This window comes from Lithobates pipiens, unplaced genomic scaffold (assembly GCF_037356315.1).
Source record: "Lithobates pipiens isolate NorthernLeopardFrog02 unplaced genomic scaffold, aLitPip1_a1.2 Scaffold_23, whole genome shotgun sequence".
NCBI classification, from domain to species: Eukaryota; Metazoa; Chordata; class Amphibia; order Anura; family Ranidae; genus Lithobates; species Lithobates pipiens.
In genome coordinates, this window is record NW_027507785.1 from 302,896,728 (window position 1) to 302,915,184 (window position 18,457).

At 43.3% G+C, this 18,457-nt stretch overlaps 1 protein-coding gene across 1 annotated transcript in view; it reads right to left on the bottom strand.

Annotated features, from left to right (window-relative positions):
• Nucleotides 1-2,405: 2,405 nt before the first annotated feature.
• The window catches only part of MSH4 (mutS homolog 4), an 86,776-nt gene continuing 70,724 nt past the window's right edge, over nucleotides 2,406-18,457 (bottom strand). Inside the window, exons 16-20 of the mRNA XM_077451096.1 lie at nucleotides 15,691-15,809; nucleotides 13,547-13,675; nucleotides 10,291-10,465; nucleotides 6,332-6,420; nucleotides 2,406-2,670 (exon numbers count right to left, since the gene is read on the bottom strand). Coding sequence (XP_077307222.1) covers nucleotides 2,479-2,670; nucleotides 6,332-6,420; nucleotides 10,291-10,465; nucleotides 13,547-13,675; nucleotides 15,691-15,809 — 704 coding nt within the window. The 3' untranslated portion in view covers nucleotides 2,406-2,478. The remainder of the gene's footprint in view (nucleotides 2,671-6,331; nucleotides 6,421-10,290; nucleotides 10,466-13,546; nucleotides 13,676-15,690; nucleotides 15,810-18,457) is intronic.

Here is an 18,457-nt window from a genome sequence, read left to right on the forward strand (position 1 = left end):
AAGTCTTAATCTAGGTGTAATCTAGGTTAAAGTGGTTGTAAGGGTTTACAACCACTTTAAGGCAGATCATTCAGTAAAAAAAAAAAAAAAAACGCATCATTACCTCCTTCCACCTACAAAAAAAGGCAACCGTTTTATGATTTACACTAGAGAAGTCATTTTTTTCCTTTTTTTCAAGTGTTTTGGCTCTCACACTTCCTTATTCCCTCACCTATGTGAGGATGACTTGTACACTATCCCCCGAAGCCTCCTGATGTTGCAAATCCCAGGAGGAAGTAGCTTCCACATCCTAAAAACCCTGCAGTACCTTGCTCCTGCTCCCACAAACAATTAGACCTTGCCAGAATTCTCTGTGCACATACTAATGCTGAATTGACAGGGGGTGGCTGAGGAAGCACGAGGAAACTGGCCTAAAATAGAAAAAATCCGGCTCACTTCTGCATGGAAACCAATCAGCTTCTAACCTCAGCTTGTTCAATTAGGCTTTGGTAATAAAACCTGGACGCTGATTGGTTTCTATGTAGAATTGAATCTGATTTTGCACTCTCCAGCTTTAGTAAACAAACTGTTTTGTTCGCTGAGCTGGTAAGTGCATTTATTCAGAAGAAAACAGGAGCATAGGTAGCATATTTAAATAATTAGGAGGTACAAGATCTGCTTTAAATATACCACTTAAAGCATTATGTATATTTAGTGCAACAAATACCTGTTGATCATGCTAGAAATCCAGTGATCTCTTAAGAATTTCTGGGGTGTCCTGTACTCTTTACTGAACACACCACCTTATGTTATGTAGATGAGGCTGGGGGCAGGTGTTCTGTAATCATAACACACTTTCTGTACTAGTGTGACAATGCAGCTCCTCTATAGATTCAGTACAATGAGTGTTGCCATTCTAGGATGAAAGGTAGCACCTTTGTTCCCATCCATTTTGACTGGCATTGATAAGAACTGCAAAAAGCACAGCGAGCTTCTCTGCATCCTTGTTTATATTGGGGGTTATTTACTAAAACTGGAGGGTGCAAAATTTGGTGCAGCTCTGCATAGAAACCAATCCACTTGTTCGCACCCTCCCTCCACTGCCACAATTGGCACTTTTTTTTTGGGGGGGGGGGGGGGGGGGGCGGGTACCTGGTTTTGACAGGTACCCGCTCCCACTTCCAGGTAAGATCACCGCATGGTGGACTACAATATTTCCCAACTCTCCTGCCTCCCCCCGCTGCCTTCTGGGACACACATTCAGAAAGCACAGCGTGACTCACGCATGTGGAGTAGAAACCAGGCTGTGAAGCCGCAAGGCTTCACTTCCTTTTTCCCTTCCTACAGAAGCCGGCACCTGCACAGCTGACTGATGAATGGCTAGGGGTGCTGACATCGCAGGATCCCTGGACAGGTAAGTGTCCTTGTATTGTATAGTCAGCACCTACAGCAGACTGAACTGCTTTAATTGAACAAGCTGAAGTTAGAAGCTGATTGCACAGCTGCACCAGATTCTGAGTGCACCAATAATAGTAAATCTCCCTCATTGTCCCTACTGATATGGATCAATCAGACACATAGGGGTTGATTTACTAAAGGCAAATAAACTGTGTACTTTGCAAGAGCAGTTGTTCCAGGGCTTAATAAATGAGCAGAGCCCTGCTGACTTCCATCACGTGCAAGCAAAAATGCTGTTTTTTTTAGTTTTTTTTAAATTATCCTTGCATAGGATTGGTTATTCTTTGCAAAGCAAAGCCTTACCTCATTTACTAAGCTCTGTAGCAACTGCACTTGCAGAGTGCAACTTCTCTTTGCAAAGTGCAGTCTATTTGCCTAAATCAACCCTTATCTACAAGTGAATCCTCCAATGTGAAGGGCAGGCGGGGGCACAGCATTGCCCATTTGCTCTATTCCCTTGGTTTACTCCAGACTCATGAAGGTTCCTGCCTAGGTTACCTAGTGGATGATCCAGCTGTGCCGCTGCTGATCTGATGATCAATATTCTTGCCAGTGAGTTGTTAAAACTCTACTACACTTAAGCTGAGATCACTTAATCAAATACATACGATTTAAACTGTAACATATCCTTTAGAATTGCCCACAATTATGCAGTAAACTATTCAGGGACTATATAAATGGATTTCAATGGATCGGAAAGTGAATGACCTATTTGGGTATTCTAGCACTTCCTTGGTTTTCATACCTAGAGAAGATTGTATGACAACTGTACAATCAGATTCAGGCCAGAAAGAGTACAAAGAGTAGAAAATTGAGGTTGATCTAATTTGGATGGTTTAGAAAAGTGAAGAGGTGTCCAAGGTGAAATAGTGTTTGGTTACATTTAATACAAAGTTTTCTCACAAATTTTTACAAATTATTATTACAGGTATAAATATCTTTTATAATACTTTTTAAAAAAATCCCAGTTTTGTTCTAACATGAGTTAGCATCCAACCAAAAATTACAGCTAAAAATTGTTTGGTTCATGTTCATGTGACTTTATTCTTTTGACTCTGTAGACACATGGCAAGCAGTGGTGAGGTCAGAAGTATATTTCTTCTTCAGTTGTTTCAGGTAAGTCCTCAGACTCTCAGGGTCCAGTTTGGAGTTCCTTGCTGCCTGTACAAGCCTTAGAGCTAGCTGATAGGTGGCCATCTGTCTCCTGCTCTCCAGAGTGCTGCTCTGTTTTTGCTGTTGAATAATGACGTTTATAAGTGCACAACATGGACTGTAAAATTACTCACATGTAAACAAATGTTTTAATATATAAACTTGGCTGTACATCCCCTGGTGAAGACTGCTATGGCTATAATGCCAGAAGGATTGAAAACCATACAGTCACACATAGCCAGGGTAAGAATGAGCTGTTCTAATCAGGCAAACCTTTGCCACTTCCTGTTAGGCCGCGTACACACGAGAGGATTGTCCGTCCAACTTAGTCCGCTGAAACGTGTTTCAGCGGACAATCCGCTCGTGTGTGGGCTTCAGCTGACTTTTTCAGCGGACAGTTTGGCGGACTAAGTCTTTCGGAATTTCCGTAATATTGTCTGTCCAAACTTGGTTTCAGCGGACAGTCCGCTCGTGAGTAGGCTAGTTCGACGGACTAAGTATGGCGCATGCTCAGAAAGGATTTACACGGCCGAAGGTTGCATTGCAGTGTATTGGACGTCGTATTTCTAGTCCCGTCGTACGTGCCGTACACGTCATCGCGCAAGCTTTCAGCGGACTGTCTGTTCGTCGTGTGTGGTCAAGTCCGTTCATTCAAAAGTAGCACGGACTGTCTGTCGGATTGTCTGACGGACTTAGTTGGACGGACAATCCTCTCGTGTGTACGCGGCCTTAGTGTAAAAGCTTTCTATCCCTTTTCTGCATTCTATACATTCCAATCGGTCAGTGAGACTGCCCATCCCAGCGTTGGGCCAATCTTTGAATTATTAACTATAATTAGAGGCAAACCTTTTTTTTTTTTTTTTTTTTTAGTTTGGGATAGAGTGGCGAGGCATTGCACGCATGTCAGTTTTTATGGCTGTCTGTGCTCCTGTTAGGGAGATTGCCCCTCTCTATTTGTCCTGTTTACCATTATCATTGCACATGTAGCACCCTGATGCTTAGGCAGGGTTGCTATTACATTTATTTTCCAAGTGATAGTTGCCTTGGCCAATTGTTAGGAGATCAATTGATTTCACCCCAATTCTGGAATTGCTGCACTTCTCTCTTCTGTCTCTAGGTGGCCGGGTATCTGGTGACATTAGATAAGACAAGGGCATTGCAAGGATAGATTAAGAATGAATGGGATGTCTCAGCCAATAGGCAGGGATTTTCTTGGGTCCCTTGGCCTGCTGGGGGAACCTATTTATTTGGGTGGAGTCAGGTGATCAGGGTTCTGTGCCACCTGGATGGCTGTCTGGGTGGACCTGTGTTGTATCGCCCCAGGCTGCTATGCCAGAAACCTAGGGCATCTGGCTGCTAGGCTATATGAGAGACTATCCAGAAGTAGTGCAGGGTTGTAACTGCGGTCTTGTAGTCCAACCAGAAGTAACGGTTCTGCTGGTTGGGGAACCAGTCATGGTCGGAGGTAGAGGGGAAGCTGTCACCACAAAGGGACCATCCACCTTGCTACCGGAGACCATTGTGAGTAAGCTGAGGCCAGTACCAGAGCAGACTTCTCGCCAACCGGGGATGGTGAAGAAGTGGGAAACCATCAGCAAGTGCCAAGTCAGGGACCCAGCGGAACAGCAGAGGTGACGCTTGTGGAGTGCCAAGCCAGGGACCTAACGTGTCAGCAGGGATGAAGCTTGAGGAGCATCTGTGAGTGTCAAGCCAGAGACCCAGCAGTGAAGCGGGGGTGACACTTGAGGAAAATATTAAGTGCTACAGTGAAAGAGCTCAGGGGATCCATTGGCTAGTGGATCTAAAGTCTAGTGAAAGAGACTAGGAGCTCATTGAGTGAAGACCCACAGTGAGTGAGTGTGGGGTAAGGAGAACTGTTCGTGTTGCAGATAGATGAATACCTTTACCATTAGTAACAGCTACAAGATTGTTGCCATAGAAGACAGCAGTCTGACTATACAGAAGTGGTGTCCGGCTGGAGGCCTTCACCTGTATAGAGGTCTACCTATAACTGCCAATTAACATTGCATCTACCTAAGGGTGTCCCGGCCCTAACCCTCTCTCCCACAGGTTTGTTTAAGTGGCATCAAATCTCTTTGCATTCAGAAAGTGTTTGGCATCCACCTGTTCCTCTTGCATTACACCCACCATGCCTTGTAATCCACTCTACACTGAAGGATGTCAGTTGTCCTTAACTCTGGAGGTCACCATTGGGCTTCAGGAGCGCCGGGACTTTGCTACACAAGTGAAAGTAAAAGAAAATCACACATTTTGGGTTGTCCCCCAGAAAAGTAAAAGGGGGGAAATCTTCCAATGGGGACACTAGTTCTGGGGCCTTAAAGAATTCCTTTTATTTTCAGAGATTTCTTCTTACTTCCTGTTTGGCTATGGGACAGGAAGTGAAGGGAAATCTCCCCAATGGGACAAAGATGGCAAAAAATAAACTGGCAGGGGTCATGACCCTTTCTTACTGTATCCAAAATGTGAAAAAATTTTTTTGCCTATAGTTCTACTTTAAAATTAAAAGTCAGTTCTTGCTGCAATACCAACCATATATACGGCGCTCTACTCCGCAGATTAACTACGATGTGATCCATCCTCACTTCTCTTCAGTGGTGAATGACAGCCATTGAACCCACTGCTCTGTGAGCCCACAGTGTCAAGCACCTGCCCAATAGGGCACATCATCAGCTCGCCCTGGGTTTACTGGGACTGCTGTTCTTTTGTGACATCTCTCCTTGCAGCATCTAGGACCCCCCAGTGCAGGAGGAAGATGAGAAGGAAGAGGCCCCATGACCACACCAATGCAAAAAAGGTATGTAGATTGGTTAGAAAAAATAAAATAAAAGTAGGGTATGTTCCGGCGGGGGGGGGGGGGGTGGGGGTGTTTGGGAAGGAATGTCAAAGTTGAGGGGTTGGGTGCCAATATTACAGTTCAGCATTAAAGGAGTACAGAAGGAGTAAATGCAGAAGGTTTTTTATTTTAATGCATTCTGTGCATTAAGATAAAATACTTTCTGTGTATAGCAGCCTCCCTCAGCCCCCCTAATGACTTACCTGAGCCCCATCTCTCTCCAGCGATGTCCACAAATGTCTACGCTGTCCAGGACACTCCTCTTGATTGGCTGAGGCAAAGCAGCAGTGCCGTTGGCTCCCGGGGCTGTCAATCAAAGTCAGCCAGCCAATCGGTGGGCAGAGGAGGTGGGGCTGGGGGGCTCCATGTCTGAATGGAAACATGGAGCTGTGACTTGACTCCAGTGCCCCCATAGGAAGCTACTGTCTGAGGGAGCACTCAAAAGGAGGGAGGGGCCAGGAGCAGCAAAGAGGGACCCGAGAAGAGGAGGATCCGGCTGCTCTGTGCAAAACCAATTGTAAACATAATTATGATTATGAAAATCAGTTCTCATAATCGTTTGCATTCTCATTTATTTAAAGCCCAACTGAATGTACAACATTTTCTTAATTTAGAATAGAATAAAGAGAAGTTAGACATAAACATTTATTAGTCAGTGTCCCTGTGGTGGAGACAGGAATAATACAGAACAGGAAGTCGGGGGACTGTCCCCAGCTGGGAAAGAGACAGCAATAAGAACATTATTTTTTTAAATGTTAAGTAAGGATCCCACACGTCAGCTGATGGAATGTACAAAACGTAGTAGAATAATTTGTTACAGAAATTCACTCATTACAATCAGCAACTACATATTTCAGAAAAAATAAAAATAAATCACAGTGGTCGTACCAGGATCTTGTCTGCAACTATCTTGGAGATTTCACTGGCATCCTCCATTAGGGAGTCCGGTAAGAATGAAAGTGTGGCTGCTTTTAAACCTAAATACAACAAAGGAGATTGACATCAATTATTTTAATAATCATATATATACACACAAAACCAAGGCCTTATCAGGCCTGTGAGCTGCAGCAATGTGTGGTAAAATGCAATACTTGATCAACGGTGTACTGCCATTTATGAAGAGTAGGGATGAGCCGAACACCCCCCGGTTCGGTTCGCACCAGAACTTGCGAACGACCCCCGCGTTCGGTACGAACGTTAGAACCCCATTGAAGTCTATGGGACTCGAACGTTCGAATTGGAAAGTGCTAATTTTAACGGCTAATATGCAAGATAGTGTCCTAAAAAGGGTTTGGGGACCTGCCTCCTGCCTCCTGCCTCAGGGGACATGGGTCACTGCAAAAAAAAGTTTTAAAAACTGCCGTTTTGGCGGGAGCACTGATTTTAATGACGATTAAAGTGAAAAAAAAAAAGAGTGAAATATTCCTTTAAATATGGTGCCTGGGGGGTGTCTGTAGTATGCCTGTGAAGTGCCACGTGTTTCCCGTGTTTAGAACAGTCCCTGCACAAAATGACATTAAACGGAAATAACACCATTTAAAACTGCTTGCGGTTTTAATGTTATATCTGGTTCCTGCAATATGGTTGAAAATCATTGAGAAACATGGCATGGGTAGCCCTCCCTGCCCATTACCAGCCTATTTGGGTCTTGTACGCATATTAAGGGGAACCCCGTACCCATATTAAAAAAAGGAAATGCGTGTGGGCCCCAGGCCCTATATACTCAGAACAGCAGTATACAGGCGGTGCAAACAAGACAGGGACTGTGTAGGTTTGTTGTGTTAAGTTGAATCTGTTTGTCATTTTCAACCGGTACATTTTTAAAGTGTAGCTCCAGTCAAAAAATCTTTAAGCTTTTTGGAAAACATAGGGAAGGGTTATCACCCCTGTATAATTTGTTTTGTCGTCCATCTTTTTTCATCTCACTTGCTGCTGTCTCCTTGCGTTTGCAAGTAGGAGATGTTTGTAAGTTGGATGTTTGAAAGTAGGGGCCTGCCCTATATTATAGCGGTATGTACTGGGTACAGAGCACGCAGACAGCACACACTATCTCCTAACACTACTGACTGCAAGCTCTATTATTAACCACTTGTTAGCCCAATGTTTGCATAAAGTGAAAGATGAAGTTATGCTGAGTAAATAGATATCAAACATGTCACTCTTCAAAATTGCACATGCCCGTGGAATGGCGCCAAACGTCGCTACTTAAAAAATCCCCATAGGCGACGCTTTAATTTTTTTTTTACTGGTTTCATGTTTTGAGTTGCAGAGGAGGTCTAGGACTAGAATTATTGCTCTCGCTCTAACATTCTCGGCGATACCTCACATGTGTGGCACATGCGAGCACATGGGGACATGGGCGCTTTAATTTTAATTTTATTTTTTTATTGTTCATTTTACTTTATTTATGTTAGTTTGACATTTTTTTCCCCAAAAATATATTTTTGATCACTTTTATTCCTATTACAAGAAATGTAAACATCCCTTGTAATAGGAATATGGGGTGACAGGTCCTCTTTACAGTGAAATCTGGGGGGTCAATATGACCCCACATCTCACCACTAGGCTGGGAAGCCTGAAATAAAAAATAAAAAAAAGATTCTGGCTTTGATCGTACTGGCGAGTTGGTAGAAGCACCGGAGGGCGGTGAGGGGTGGGGGGCGTCTATGGCTGGGTATTTCAGGGTATCACCGAGTATGGCTGGGTATCTCTGAGTATGGCTGGGTATGGCAATTTATGGCAGGGTATTACAGAGTATTGGCGGGGTACTACAGAGTAATAGCAGGGTACTGCAGAGTATTGGGGGGTACTACAGAGTAATGGCAGGGTACTGCAGAGTATTGGGGGTACTGCAGAGTAATGGCAGGGTACTGCACTGCAGAGTAATGGCAGGGTACTGCAGAGTATTGGGGGTACTGCAGAGTAATGGCAGGGTACTGCAGAGTATTGGGGGTACTGCAGAGTAATGGCAGGGTACTGCACTGCAGAGTAATGGCAGGGTACTGCAGAGTATTGGGGGTACTGCAGAGTAATGGCGGGTACTGCAGAGTAATGGCGGGTACTGCAGAGTAATGGCGGGTACTGCAGAGTAATGGGGGTTACTGCAGAGTAATGGGGGGTACTGCAGAGTAATGGCAGGGTACTGCACTGCAGAGTAATGGCAGGGTACTGCACTGCAGAGTAATGGCGGGGTACTGCAGAGTAATGGCAGGGTACTGCAGAGTATGCACTGGTATTGCAGAGTATTGGCAGGGAATTGAGGGGTTAAATTCGGTGAGCAGCGATGTGGGCACTGCAGATGCAGCCCACATCGCTGCTGACACCGATCTCTTTCCCCTCCGCTGTACCGATCGGTACAGAGAGGGGAGGGAGGAACAGGCGTCATAACATGATGCCGGTTTGTTTCCAAGTGATCACTCCGTCATTTGACGGAGCAATCACGTGGTAAACGGCCGCTATGAGCGGCCGTTTACCGTGATCCGTGATGCGACCCGGCGGTCACGGATGCTCTCGAGTGCGCACACCTCGGGGCACGCGAGAGCAGAATTCTGGGAGGCCATTAATTAACGGCCTCTCAGAGTTAAACAACCGCCCTGAAGCCGTTAATCGGCAATGGGCAGTTGTTAAGTGGTTAAAGCTAGATCACTAGCTATATAGGTGAGGTGAATATAGTGGTGTATACTGCAGTCAGGGCACAGACAACAACCACTACACAGCAGCAAGATAGGAAATCAGCCAAAAACGATTGGTGTGTACTGTGTTGAAGGTACACAGAACACCCACTGCTTCAGATGCTAAGTAACACACTACACGAAGCCGCCTCAAAGGCGGCCTTATATAGTGTGGGGCGTGCACTACACAGCCTGAGCTATGATTGGCCACAGGCAGGATGCCTGTGGCCAATCATGGCTCTCCTCGCTGCCGGCGCTGCGATTGGCCAAGCATGCGGGGTCACAGTGCATGCTTGGCCAATCATGGGGCAGCAATGCACTGCGCCACCGCAGTGCATTGTGGTCCGCGCGCGCGTCACTCGAATTTTGACGCGAACGGCCCAAACGTTCGGAATTCGCCGAACGGCCGAACAGCCAATGTTCGAGTCGAACGTACGTTCGACTCGAACACGAAGCTCATCCCTAATGAAGAGTGTCGCCCTAAAGCACCACTACCAGTTCTAAGATGTGGTAACTGAATTTTTTTTTTCAGAGTTTCGTTGGTAACACATTACATGTTACACCCCGAATATGGGTGTAAACATGTAACAGGTTATGAAAATGTGAACTTATCCTTTCAGCTTAAATTGTGTACAGGTAATACCTCTTGTCCTGCTGTTGAGTGGTGGAGAAAGATCAAAGCAGAAAGTCAGGTTCATCCACATTCACTATTTTAGATGAACATCAGTGTAATAAAACAGCTGTGTGAACTCGGATATTTCCAAAAATGCTGAATATTAATTTCAGGGTCCCAGAACTTGCCTGGCTCTGGTCTCTTTTCCACCCAATGGCAAATATGCTTGGATTTTTTTCGATCGATTTGTGCTGCCAGCTATAGCCAGCAGCACTGATCATTGTATTCTGAAGGCGGGAAAGTCTCCCCGCCGTAGCACAGCGACAGTGATTCCCCCTTCCACATCGAATGTGTGGATATGGGAATTGGATCATTTATTTTCCCTTTAACCCTCTTTTTGAAAAAATAAAATAGATTAATGTATGGGCTCATTGTGCAAAAGAAAAATTACTGCAGCAACTGCAAGCCAACTAAGAACAGCAGATCTTCAATAGGCTGCTTTAGGTTACGGCACAGTGTTATGTTTAACTCTGGGATTGTAACATGTCTATCATCATTCTTACCATAATTCTGCTCTTTCGTCTGCCCTTTGGATAGCAAGTAGGTATAAGCGATCGACTCCTTTATCCCCGACTTGTTTGCTGCATGCTTAACAGCAAAGTGAAAGTTTTCTACATTTGGATACATTGTACCTAGATGACATAACTCCAAGAAATGGGTTGCAAAAAGTGTGAAAGCCTGAAAAGAAAATGATTTCAGCAAAATCAGAATAGGATGTTCTAATGAAAAGGGCAGCTTAGGTTGCAACCTAATTTGGGAGATTCCACTAGCAAACATAGGAAGGAGCGGGAGTTGGCCTTTGAAACAACATTCACAGATGATCAATGGCTTAATGCCTGCATCTTAGCACAAAAAATGTTCTATTAGTTCCAGCATTCGAGAAACTTCATATAAAAATTTGACTAACTGGTACTTCACCCCGGCCAAGTTGCATGCATGGTATCCGAAAGCGACAGAAAAATGTTGGCGCTGTGGCAATGACATTGGTACCGTGCTACACATATGGTGCGAGTGCCTACCTTTGTGCAACTTTTGGAATAATATTTGTACACAGATCTATTCTAAAACCGAGACAAAATTGAAACATATTCAATTACTCTTTAAAATGGTTGTAAACCCAAAAAAAAAAAAAAAAAACGCTGAAAGACAAAGGCATAATGAGCTAGTATGCATAGCATACTAGCTCATTATGAATTACTTACCTTAAATCGAAGCCCCCCACAGAAGTCCTCGTTCACTGCTCCGGCCGGCAACATCGCTCCTGGAGTTAAAAAGTACCTGCGCCTAATTCTGACAGGCATTTGCGCTAGTATCCATAACATTATTGAAACACGTGGCAAATTAAAGGGGTAATAAACTCTCCTAATGATACAACATTTAAACAATATTTAAATCTAACTAGTTATTTACAATCAACATGCCACTAACAGTATGCTCAAAAATCTCTCTTACTGTCATAAATCATTATTTTGTAAACGCTCACGCTTACTGTTCACCGCCGCCATAGCAACTCTGGTCTTCCGCGTCTGTCTGGTAATTTATTTCCGCCCTCGGTAGCTTTCCCTGGCCATAATCCTGTACATGCGCAGTTCTATAAGTGGCGGTAGTAAGAACTGTATAATGAAAAAAGGGACAGCACTAAACCCTACATGTGAGAACCTGTAAAAAAACAAAAACGATAGAGATAGATATATATATATATATATATAGAGAAATATCTATATCTCTAGATCTCTCTCTCTCTCCCTCTCTCTCTCTATATATATATATATATATATATATATATATATATATATATATATATATATATATATATATATCGTTTTTGCTTTTTTACAGGTTCTCACATGTAGGGTTTAGTGCTGTCCCTTTTTTTTTTAATCTATCTCTCTATCTCTATATACACATATACACTCAAACACACACTTTTTTTTTGCTCTCACATGTAGGGTTTAGCGCTGTCCTTTTTTTCATTATACAGTTCTTATTCCCGCCCCTTTTAGAACTGTTGCTATGGGAGGGACAAATTCTTAATTTACAGCCATTTCTCAGACTAGAAAAATAGCATTAATTAGGAATAACTCTGAGCTGGTGTACAGAGGTAGGCCGGTACTCAGAGCGGGCAGTGCCAGTGCTGGGAAGCTGTCACGAGTTGTATTTCTGGCTGCATTTTGCTGTCAACTGGGAGATTCCCCATTCGAAAGCTAAATGTAAATGTGGATGGCGGTAATATATACATATATGGGCGACACCCGTATTTGAGAAATGACTTGTCATTTCTTGGGGGTTTGTGACAGGTATATGAATTGAGCTCAAGCACCAAACACTCCGAACCCGAGTGCCTTTTTTTGCAATGAAACCTAAATCAGCATTGTCAATCCTACCTGCTGGACTACAGAACCCCATCTATCCTCACCTCTTCATCTCTTTTTTTTTCCAACCTACACATGTGTACATTAATTTTATTCCCAGCAAAAGAAATGCTGCTGCCTTGACTGACAAGAGCTTGCCAACACGCTGTGTATAGGGAAAGGGCTCTTGGGAGATGTAGCTCTGGGTGGTGTGCCTATACCAATAGGAAATTAGCCCCCGCAGCAATTTTACAAGCCTGGTAATGATGTCACAGGAAGTAATAAAAGCCATTTCTCGCTACAAAAACAAGGTAAAAAACGATGCTGGGACATGATGTAGAGGGAGTGTTAATATTTATTAGGTACTTATAGAGTGCTGTCAGTTTATGCCACACCTTTCATATACACAGGATCTCACAAAAGTGAGTACCCCCCCTCATATTTTTGTAAATATTTCATTATAACTTTTCATGTGACAACACTGAAGAAATGACACTTTGCTACAATGTAAAGTAGTGAGTGTACAGCTTGTATAACAGTGTACATTTTGCTGTCCCCTCAAAATAATTCAACACACAGCCATTAATGTCTAAACCACTGGCAACAAAAGTGAGCACAACCTTAAGTGACAATGTATAAATTGGGCCCAATTAGCTATTTTCCCTCCCCGGTGTGATGTGACTCGTTATTTTTACAAGGTCTCAGGTACGATTGGGGAGCAGGTGTGTTAAATTTGGTGTTATTGCTCTCACTCTCTCATACTGGTTACTGGAAGTTTAACATGACACCTCAGGGCAAAGAACTCTCTGAGGATCTGAAAAAAAAAAAAACGTTGCTCTACATAAAGATGGCCTAGGGGCTATAAGAAGATTGCCAAGACCCTGAAACTGAGCTGCAGCACAATGGCCAAGACCATACAGCGGTTTAACAGGTTCCTACAATACAAGCTGTACACTCACTACTTTACATTGTAGCAAAGAGTAACTTCGTCAGTGTTGTCACATGAAAAGATATAATAAAATATTTACAAAAATGTGAGCGGGGGAACTCACTTTTGTGAGATACTGTGTATTATACATTCACTTCAGTTCCTGCCCTCAAGGAGCTTACAAGCCAAGTTTTCTCACATTCATGCATACACATACTAGGGCCAAATTTAGATAGGAGCTGATTAACCCACCAGCAAGTCTTTGGAGTGTGGGAGGAAAACCGACACAGGCACAAGGAGACCATATCAATTCCAGGCAGGAAGTGCTGTGTTGGGATTTGGACCGGTGACCCTAGTGCTGTCATGCGGAAGTGCTAACCACCTGGCCATTGTTTAGGGGGATCATTTTGGGTAATTCCTGAATGTACACTTTAAGAAAGGACAACTTGACAATGACAATTGAGAAATGAAAAAAGATACCTTTGAACCAAGAAGGTGTTCGCACACTGCGTAGCAGATCCCGATGCCTTCCTCCGCACTAGTGCCTCTTCCAAGTTCATCAATTATTATTAGTGACTGGTCATTTACATTCTGAATTATGTATGTTATCTTAAGAAAGAATAGCACATTTGTGGAATTTACATGATCTATGCATATAATTTATCAACAGCTACATTTGAAATCCATACAAAAACATGAGGTTTACAAGAAAAGAGTTACACTTCAGGATGGGGAGGGGCGTTGTGATGAGGGGTTCTTAGGGTTTTTTTTTCTTTTTAGTTTGGTGTGTTGGGGGGGGGGTGGAAGGGTCAGGGGCGGATCCAGAGTCTAGTCTCGGGAGGGGCACTGCCAGAAAATAAGGTGTTGCTTACAGAACTGTATTTAACATATCATACAGTCCTAACAGTGTTTAAAACAGTGACATGTTTAAAATGATGCCACTTGCTCTCAGTGCGAAGGAGGTATGGAAGAAAAGTGAGATCTGCCAACCACAGTGATGAAAGGCCAGCCACGACAGTGGCGGTGGTCTAAATACTTATCAACTTCACGGGAAAGCTTTGTAATCTCCCTAGAGGTCTCCTAATGCGCTACATTAGAGTGCACCTTTCCATCTGGGACGCCTTCCCTCCGCGGCAAAACTAAGGTGGAAGGCTGCTACAGCGCACCTCTTCATTCGGGACTCATGCCCTACAGCAGGGGTGACCAACCTTTTGAGCAGCAAGGGCCACTTTAGTGATTTGGTAACCGGTCACGGGCCACAATGAGCGGAGCGACAGTGACAGGTCCGTGTCCACTTTACATATGCAGAGCAGACACGGACACAGCCCACACTTCTCTTCCGCCCAGACGGAAGGGGACAGAACGACTTCTGTTTTTTTAAGTGGATCAGATTGGAGATAGGCGGGTGAAAACTAACACAAGTCCGTTTACATCTGCCGCTCTATAGAGGTGAATGGAGAGTCAGATTAGGTCAACCTGAAAAACAGATAGGCAGACCCGTTTGGACCAATCATGTGAAAGGGGTCCAAGGCTGCTTTCACACTGATGCTCTGTGGTTTACATGCATCTCAACTGACCTCAAGTTTTACTTCTTCTTCAGGATTGCTGCAGGTATCGCTGGCTGCTGCTGTCCCCAGGCAGGTATGGCTGGTGGCTGCTGCTGGCTGTCCTCCAGGGCTGGTACTGCTGGCTGGTTCCAGACCCACCATCCCAGAGCATCAGTGTGACAGGAGCCGACGCTAGATGAAGCATGCGGCTGCAGAGCCGATGCTTCCTGTATCGCTCCTGTCACAGACGGAGTACATTTGGTATCACTCTGCCTGCGTCAGGAGCCGGCGCTATACAGGAAGCATTGGCTCTACTTCCTCTAGTGCCGACTCTGTTCTTCAAACTGATGCTCTGGGAATGGCGCAATTTGGGCTTGCCGACCCACAGGAGATGGTGCCGGGAGCCTCAGATTCAGTAACATTTTCTCAAGGGGGGCCCCGCTGCCCCCCCTGGATCTGGCCCTGAGAAGGAGGGTGTCAAATAAATCATACATTGTATATTTCTTTAGCTTGGTGTGTTGGGAAGATAGAAGGGGGTGTATAATATATACAATGCATATTTTTTATATTAAACACATTAGGATGAATTTCAGGTATGGATATTTTTTACCTGTCCAGCTTGGATATATGTATATACCATAACTAGCCGATGCCCCTGGAAGCTGGAAATCACTGACACAGACACCACTACTCCAGTGACCTCCACTTGGTTCCAGGTTCGGTGCTTATCAGATGGCCTGTTGCATTCTGAACACAGGTCTCTGGCTCCTCAGCATGACACCATTCATAAGTTGCTTTGCATCTTCTGAATGAATGCAAAGCATTCTCTGATTGTACAAGGTAGACAGCGTGACGCCATAACCCTGCTTCTTCACCTAGTCCAATCAGAGAGTGCTTTGTATTATTTCTGAAAATACAAAGCAATGGTGCCCGTACTGAGTGGCAGACCTCCAATATTTAGAATGCCGCTGGACCAAAATGTATAAAATATACATATATCTGGAATTACTCTTAAGCCCATTATTATTATGTTTATTGCAATATGTAGTTTCTGCATGAGTGTATGTAATGCTGCACCTCCTTCATTTCCCTCATGAAAGTTGAGGCATTTGTTTCAATATCGTCGTCCATTCCAATTCTGGTAAATATCTGTTTAGCAATTCGTAGTGAACAATATTCTGCTGGAACAAAGGATCCTGAAAAACATAAGAGCCATAACATAAAGAATAATATAATTATTAAACAGAGAATGATGATGGTACTTCTGAAACAAGTTGTACTTTTATAATTTAATGAAATCCGATCTCAATTTTATTTATAGCTGAACTCAAGGCACAAAAACGCACATTTAAATGCATTCCACACAAACACAAAGGATTTAAATCGATTTTATGAACACCAAATGTCTTTATAAGCCCAGTTATTACCTTGTAAAAGTATCAGTGACTTCATCACTGTGCTGCAGATCTACTGTGCAGAGAGCAGAACTGTGGGAGGAACTCAGCAGACCCCACCCACTACAGGCTTTCTGCGGAAAACTACAGGAGGGGGCGGAGACAAGACCCGTCACCCTGCACAAAGAGAGAGAGAGCAGCGGTGACTGGTTTGTTACAGGAACTCTTGCATAGAGTCAAAAGTTTCACACTGGATTACTGGACAGATCTGCACAAAGCACACCAAGCTTCATATAAAAACACAGATCTACTCAGGCTTACATACTACTTTGTAGTGCCTAAATACAGAGCACTTAGTTTGCAAATGGCAGCTTTAAGTACTGCTGTATTCCTAAAGGCAATGAGATGAGACTCACTAACAAATAACATGCATTGCAGGAGGGGAATATACCAGTGATCTGACTGGAGCTGCATTGATGATGTGTCTACTGTTTAATTCTTATGTCAGCGTAAATAGCTTTTCTATGTATTCATGTTTGCTTTACAGTAGTAGGAGGTTAGGTGGGGGGAGAGCTGGGTGCATTATTAGTAAAAGCTGCTGAAAACAAAAAGGAGCTGCAATTAGAAAAGTGGATCCAAAAGAAATCTTGTAATTTGTCTGAAAAACACCCAACAGGAAATAGCTAGGCCAGTGATGGTGAACCTTGGCACCCCAGATGTTTTGGAACTACATTTCCCATGATGCTCTTGCACTCTGCAGTGTAGATGAGCATCATGGGAAATGTAGTTCCCAAACATCTGGGGTGCCAAGGTTCGCCATCACTGAGCTAGGCCTTATATGATAGCTATACCTTTTATTATAACTTTTTCTAAATCCTCCCCCCCCCCCACCCCACTCCAAGACCAAACTGACAAATTCAGTATAAACATCAAATTTTTTAGGAATAAAAACCAAATGAGGTCATTTTAAATAACTGTGCTTACAATCCCAATCCAAGTGTTTTGCAGAACTTTTCCTACTTCAATTCCATACTAAAGTTTATCCTGGGGCAAATACTAACCCCCCCCCCCCCATTATTTTCTCTCTCTCCCACCGCCCTCTAAGTGATCAATTGCATGACAAAAAGAAAAGAAAAATTAAATCTAAATGCCCCTTTTACTTATCTAAAGTGTTATTCACATAACGCTCCAACGCTGAGTTTTCTGCCTGAGTGAAGTGGGCACTTCCTATTGGTTGTCCAGCAGTGGGGTTCTTTCAGGATCCAGAAGCAGAATGATGTCAGCATGAGGGGACTGGCTGATAGGGACACATCTGTGGCACTACCCCACACTGGAAATGGTGCCAGCAAGGGACAGGGATGGTAGATTTTTGATGAGTTAGGTTAGAGGAAGATGGGAGGGAGAGGTGGAAGGAAGGGGATGATGTTCTGCCCGGAAATGGGCTTTAAAGTAGGGTTGCCACCTTTTCGTAAAGCCAAACCCGAACACTTTAGCAGCGCACAGCAATTTTTTTTTTCATGAAATTTTTTTTACAGTACATTTAATTCATTACCTCTGTGGTGAAGCCAGTAAAGAGAGAGAGTGAATGTAGGGATTAGGAGTTCCACGCCAGGCCGATTCATTGATTACACCGTCCTATATATTTGATCGGTACTAGCAGCAATCAGGTGGAGGTGTAATGTTACATCTAACCGTTATTTGGCACTGAAATTTTATTTTTTGCATATTGTATTTTGCACATTTTTTGCAGGTTGAATTAAGTTCAGAAATAATTTTATTATTTGCACATTTATATGATTGGCAGCGCAGCACTGTTTTGGTATGTATTCAATTAATGTGAAGTGGTCACGTTTTCTGTGTTAGCAGCAGCCAGGTGGGGGGGGGGGCATTTTGCAAATTTGCACAAACGTTATTTTGCACATTTTTGTTTTCAGTTTTATCAATTTTTGTTGTCACCAATTCTATTTTTGCGCTGATAGAAACTCAGTATATTATAGTTGTATAGCAATACTGTGTTATGTTCCAGTGTTAACAAAGGGTGCTAATGACCTCAAGCAGAACTTTGTATTCTAGGTTCTTACTAACATTGTAGTTTTGTGGAGAATTATGGACAATGAAATTAGCTTTTAAGAATGCATTCCTACTCTCAGCATGACAGCATTCCAGGCAGTTGCACATACTTAGGTAAATGCAAAGTGATTGTTGCTGGTCACAATAACATTGCTTGTATGTAAGGATTGAAAGAAGAGCACTCTTTAAAAATTAAAAATAAAAGAGATTGAGAAAGATTGTTGCTGACCGCAAAAAGACTGTCCATTTATTCCTACAAGTTAGAATATTACAGTGTTCACCTTACTGGTTACTGTACATCACAATCCCATTTTCCACTTCATCCCCTTTTGAATTATTCGTTTATTTTTTAAACTAATAATTTAAAAAAAGCCCCTTTT